The 6,601-nt window shown below is 36.5% G+C and overlaps 1 protein-coding gene across 1 annotated transcript; it reads right to left on the bottom strand.

Moving 5' to 3' along the window:
• Positions 1 to 279: 279 nt before the first annotated feature.
• LOC145627111 (pathogen-related protein-like) lies at positions 280 to 6,601 on the bottom strand. The gene is made up of 4 exons (XM_081679508.1): positions 6,402 to 6,601; positions 5,635 to 5,767; positions 1,028 to 1,326; positions 280 to 659 (listed from the first exon to the last, which is right to left on the bottom strand). The coding sequence occupies exons 1-4, from the start codon at positions 6,543 to 6,545 to the stop codon at positions 507 to 509; spliced, it is 729 nt and encodes a 242-aa protein (XP_081535634.1). The 5' UTR covers positions 6,546 to 6,601; the 3' UTR covers positions 280 to 506.

Here is a 6,601-nt window from a genome sequence, read left to right on the forward strand (position 1 = left end):
TTATCATTCTAAAACTCTTCATATGTGTAACCTTTGCATTTAATTTTTTTTTGCAGAATGTAACTTTGAAGTAATTGCACAATAAACTACAATTAGAAATTAATCACATACTAATGGTTGTTGACTCCTTGAATGCTAATTTTCTTGATTTAATATGGAGTACATGTTAAGCAATTATACAGGGAATATTTACAACTACTACATCTTTGTCTTTCTATTCCCATTTTTTTTTTCTATTTCTTTAATTGTATTTTAAACTTAAGGTGATGCTTTCAAAATATTATTTAAGATTTTTTTCCATTTTGTATGTATTTAAACAAAACTCAACGCCCGAGCCACAAACTAGTTCATTACTTTAAATATAGACTTTGCCACTTTTTATTAAATAATTAATACAAAAGAACATTTCTCACAAAAGGTCCACTTTAAAGAACAAACAACGTTTTAAAAAAATTATTTAAAGATACAAAGCATCTACTTAGAAGAAAAGTAATACATTAGCAAATTTAATGGCCCAAGGGACAACCAGAGCCCTGAACAACTTTGTGATCTTGATCTTGACCTTGGCCTATAGTTGCCTCTCCTTTCAAAAGTCCTCCAAACAATTCTGCTGGGTCATAGTAGATTTCCACATCCTCTACAAGTAAAGATTCATCTACCTACATACACATACATGCCAAGTATCAATAATAAAGATGATAATTACTTAGATCATCATTAGATTAACTTCATTATGATTCCAACAAATTAAATAAAATAAAAAATACGAGTGTTGTTCCTCCACGATACACAATTACACATGTATATAACACAATAACTGTTTAAAATGATGGTAATGATATCTTACTTTTGGGGGCTAGGCAGTTTAAAGTGACTATGATGATCATAAAAATAAGGGGTAGGTGTAAGAGATGGCATACTTGTATTAAATAGTTTTGAAAGTAACGATATCTTGTCTACATTATCTCTTAATTATAGTATGACATACAACGCATAAGAAAGATAACGAGTGGAGAGTAATACATACTTTGAGAACGCCAAGACCATAAAACTCAATCATTTCCCCTGTAGGAGCATGACCTTTGTAAGGACCTTCAAAATAACCCCAATGCCTAAACTTGAAAGCAATGTTTGGAGGTCCAGAATAAACACATATCACTTCCCAAGCGAATCCACGAGGTAAAGCTGATCGAAACACTTCATGAGAGGACTCGAAGGTCTCTTCTTCAGCTTTGTAGTATTGGAAGTTCTTAGGTAAAGAAGACTTCAACAAAGAATTATAGCTCCCAATCTTAAGAGCTTCTTCTCCCGATAAACCTTCCCTACCTACACAAATTATCCATATTAGAACTTTTTCAACAACTATAAAAATTGCGATTTTTTTGTTTATTGTAAATATCTGTAAGCAAAAATTCTCTCATAAATAATCATAAAATAGTTAAATTGAGATTATAGGGAATAGTTAAAGTTAGGCATATCCTTAAAGGTGGGCATCGTGTCATCTCGGGCCACCGCGGGCTGTGCCTGGCCATGCCTGGGATGGCTCGTGCCGCGCCAACTATTTGGCGGGTCGTGCGCGTACCGTGCCACCTTTTGGCACACCCCAGCCCACGGCACGGCACGACCCACGTGCTTGGCATGCCGTGCCGGGCAGCGGGCCGCCCCCAATTTTTCAATTTTTTTTTTCTTTTTAATTTTTATAAAATTCGATGTGTATTTTTTTTGAACAACTTTAAAAAAAAGAGTATATTTAAATAATTTTATTAATTTATGTTATGTTTTTGTATTATTATATTAATAGTTAGCAAAAAGCAACAATATATATAATTAAAAAATTTACAAATGCGATAAAACAAAAATTGATGAATAACTTATTTTAGGGTTTTTCTAAGCTATGCCCCCAAGGCTATTGAGTTTCTAAGGTGTGACCATGCTTTTTTAAAATTACAAGATATACCCTCCAACTTAAGGTGTTTATTCAACCGTACCCTATAACATTAATCCAATGTTAGTAGTTGTGTTAACGGTTCATTACCACACTTTGGAGAGAAATTTCACGCCCAGATTGGGTTAGAGTTATATAAGTAGGTTAACATTTAACATTTTTTTTTTTCCAAATTTTCTCATCTGTTTTTCCTTATTTCTTCTAAAAGCAAACATTGATATGTCAAGCTCTCGGTGTATTTCTTATTCTTTTTTCTCATCCGCTTCTTATTACTTCCTATTTATTTACAATTCTAACGTCGAGTTTACGTCAAAGGGTACGGTTGATTAAACAACTTAAGTTGGAGGGCACAACTTGTAATTTTGAAAAAGTATGGGCACACCTTAGAAACTCAACAACGCATAGCTTAGAAAAACCCCTTATTTTATTATATGCCGGTACTTAATATTATTGTTGTATTATAGCCGTTTATGGCTGTTAGGCTGCGGAAAGTAGTCGTGCGTTGAGTATGGGTCAGGCCGTGCCTCGTGTCGTGCTCACGGGTCGTGCTGGCGTGCCAACCTGCGGGCCAAGCACTGTGCCGCCCACCATGCCCCGGCTCGTGCCACTCTATCAAAATTTTGTTCACGGCACGACCCACTACAGGGCCAGCGTGTCGTGCCGTGCCAGTGGCGGGCTCGTGCCGTGCCACTATCGTGCCGGCACGGCCCATGCCCACCTTTACATATCACGTATTCTATATACCTTTTAGGGTCTGTTCACTTCAGCTTAATTTCAGTTCACTTCACTTCACTTCAGCTTTAATCAGTTCAGTTCAGTTCAACTCTTAATTTCTTTCTCTCATAGAATATTTGTTTCAGCTTTATTTAGTTTAGTTCAGCTCCAATCCGTTCAGTTCAGTAAATGTGAACATGCCTTTAGTTTGAACATGTATTATAAATCTAATTATTTCAATTAATTTGTTGTTGTCGGATATATTGCACAATTTTATATGGAGGAGGAGTATAATATGTTTTTATAGAGAGATGATATTATTATTGCTATGATCATCTTTCAATAATTATACTACCTCCGGTTCAATTTACTCGAAACAATTTCCTTTTTTAGGTGGTTCAATTTACTCGCAATAAACTTGTTTCTTTCCTTTTTTAGTATTTTTTGAGTGGTAATTGACCAATATACCCTTATTTTTTTTTAAAACAACGTAACCTTATTAAACTACAAATTTGATTTCATTAGATTAAACCCCAAGCTTAATTAATTAAACCCTCATCCCCTTTAGTTTTCTCTCTCCTCCTCCTACCCCATTTTCATGGTGGCTTCATGGTGTTAAGAGCGGCGGGGGATGCATATCGGCGGCGGCGTGGGTTTGGTTTCGTGGGTCGGGTTTCGTGGTTTCAAATCGGAGGGTTTTGTGGGTTGGTTTCATGGGTTTCGGGGGTCGCTGGGTGCATGGGGTGGTGGTGGTGGTGGGTCGGCGAGTTGCTGGGTTCGTGGGGTTGTTGGGTTACTGAGTTCGTGGGGTGTTGGATTCAGTGGGTGTAGGGTTCGTGGGGTGCTGGGTGGTGGTGGGTAGTTTCAGTGATGATGGGTAATGGTGGTGGGTGGTTTGGATGATGTTTAGTGGTGTCAGTGGTGGTGGGTTATTTAATTTAACGGCTATTTCACGAAATGCCACTGAGCAATTTAAAAATTCACCAAATGCCATCGGACTTTTTAAAATTCACCAAATGCCACCGAGTTTTAAAAAATTCACAAAGTGTCATTAATGACCAACGACCGTTAACTCCGTTAGTCATTAGGGGTTAATCATGACACATGTCATGATATAATTGGTCCATTTATCTTAATTCATAAAAATTAAAAAAAAAAAAATTTAAAAAAAAAACCAAAATTTTCCCAGCCACCCCCACCACCGCCAAACCTTAGCCCCTGCCCTTATCTCGCCTGAAAACGGCATGCCACCACATTAACCACCAAAATCGGCCGGTCGTCCCTTTAACGCCCCACCTAACCCACTGCCGACCCCGAAAATCACCCACACAAACTGCCGCGACCCCAAAAACCAACAACGAGCACGAGACAACAACATCACCACCGCGCAAAACCACTCATATCCTCCACCCTTGAAACGACGAAATCGGCCATAGAAATCAACCATTCAGGATTTCCATGGTCGATTTCGGCCGTTTGAGGGTGAAGGGTTTCTATAGTCGGGTTTTATTTTTGGTTTCCATGGTCGATTTCGGTGGCTATGGTGATGCGTCGGGTTGGTGCGTGAGGTGGTTGCGGGGGCTGGGGTGGGGATCACGGCGAGGGTGTCGGGTAGGCGAAGTTCTGTAGGTCGTCGTCAAGGTGCTGGAGTCGGGCAGGCGGAATTGTGGGCATTGCGTGAGACAGTTGCGATGGCTGGGGTGATTTATTGGGAGGAGGAAAGGGGGATTAAGAGGGGTCAGTGGTTTTGGTGGGGTCAATGGGTTCAAGAGGGAGGTTAGGGGGTTCCGGCGGATTCCGACGGGAGGTTAGTGGATTCCGGCGGTTGGCTTTGGGCTGTCGGATGGTTTTGGCTGGTGGTTATGGTAGTGGGGGTTGGTTTGGGTTAAGAGTTTGTTTTTTTTTTTTTAAATTAAATTTTAATTTAATTTACTTTTTTTTAAAAATCAATAGATGACTGACACATGTCCACATGTGTCATGATTAAGCCCTAGTTATTAACGGAGTTAACTCCGTTAGACAATAATGGCACTTTGTGAATTTTTTTAAAACTCGGTGGCATTTGGTGAATTTTAAAAAGTCCGATGGCATTTGGTGAATTTTTAAATTGCTTAGTGGCATTTGGTGCATTTGGTGAAATTGCCGTTAATTTAATTAAGGTTGAATTCGTTTTTTTTTTTCCTTTTCTTTTTGGGTTGGATTAATAGTTAAGCATATACCCTTATTTTTCCATAATCATGCTTTTAGTCTTTTGCCTTGGTTTCCGAAAGCTTGTACTTTGTTGCGAGTAAATTGAACCGGAGGTAATATATACCCAAGAAGATAATATACAAAAAAGTTAAGTAAATAAAGAAAATGTTTCACTTAATTTTTAAATTTTTTTTTAAAAATTAAGTAACAATTGACCTTCTTAAAAGGTTCATCTAAAAGTTGATACAAATTATTGCAAACAAAACAATTTAAAATTAAATTCAAATCTACAGGCAACATATATATATATATAATTAAAGAAATGTATAATCAATAAGTAAGCAATAATAGACCATTCGAAAAAAGCTCACGCAATAGACTAAATGGCTCATTGAAGTTACTTTTTTTTTTTTTTTGGAATAGGCTCATTGAAGTTACTTGTCTTAAGTCAACCACTCTATTATCTCATGTCATACCATAAAGAAACATAATTATCACAACTTAAACCACTCATTTATTGATTTAAAAAGATCTTATCCATCCCAATGTAACTAAAAATTTTGACCATTAATTCTCATTGTTACATAAGATAAAATAAAGATTATGTGGTATATATATGTGATACATATTTTTGTTACTTGTAGTTTCATTTCAATTTATATGTTTTTTACTTTGCATAATATGGAGTATTAATTTAGGTCACATGAGTGTATTGGAGTGTAACTATTGGTGAAAGGGAAGGTAATTAATCAAGATCTTTAATTTAAAGAATTTAAATTAATTACCATTAATAAAAAGCTTAAACTTATCAGGATTTATGGTGCGGAAATCCTGCAAGCGAGGTTTGTGAGAGAGCTCCATCTCCCACGACTTGATTGCATTTTGAACGGTCTCTTCTAGTGACCCTTTTGGCCATTCCTGATTCACATAATATACAATTTACAAACTATTATCAGATTAATCAAAGTGCACTTATTTACATACTATACAAAATAATATGTTAAATACGTAGTATTAAACTACAAATACTACGTAATATTTTTTTTTTTTTTTTTACTCAATCTTATCTTTGGATTAGAACACATATTTCTTGTTTATTACTCAATCTTATCTTTGGATTAGAACATATATTTCTTGTTTATTACTCAATCTTATCTTAGGATCACAACATCTAAGAAGTATAAGCCTCGACAACATCATCAATAACAACAACAATATCAAAAAGCCTTGATTCCAAGAAATAAAGTTGGATACATAAACCAAGTCATCAACCAAGATTATCCTCTCTAACCTTTCATCCCAGTCCCTTCATGCAATCACGACTTTGTATTATAATTAAGATAAACTGAACAAGGCCTAAACCTCAACACAACAATAACAACAACATATAGACCTTAACAGTTCCAAGGATGGAGTCGACTACATCGTCTCCATGAACCAAGTCACAAACCAAGATCCTCTCCACCCCTTCATATAATCACGACTTTTCGCAATTAAATAAATCAATTCAAAGTGCTAAATTATTGAAACGTGATGATATACACAAACGTACCTTTTGCCTGCCTTGTTCAAAGAGTTTGTTGACAGCATCATACGTAGGTGGAGCACCATGCCTCCAAACTATGTCTTCGTTCGTTGCATCTTCATGCAAGAAAGTCCTATACTTGTCTACTTTCACCGTATCTTCGGATGCCATTTCTTTGGAGTTTGTAGCTTTTTTAGTGGATATTGTGATTTGTGTGCTTCAGTGCT

Source organism: Chenopodium album, chromosome 4 (assembly GCF_948465745.1).
Source record: "Chenopodium album chromosome 4, dcCheAlbu1.1, whole genome shotgun sequence".
NCBI lineage: Eukaryota > Viridiplantae > Streptophyta > Magnoliopsida > Caryophyllales > Amaranthaceae > Chenopodium > Chenopodium album.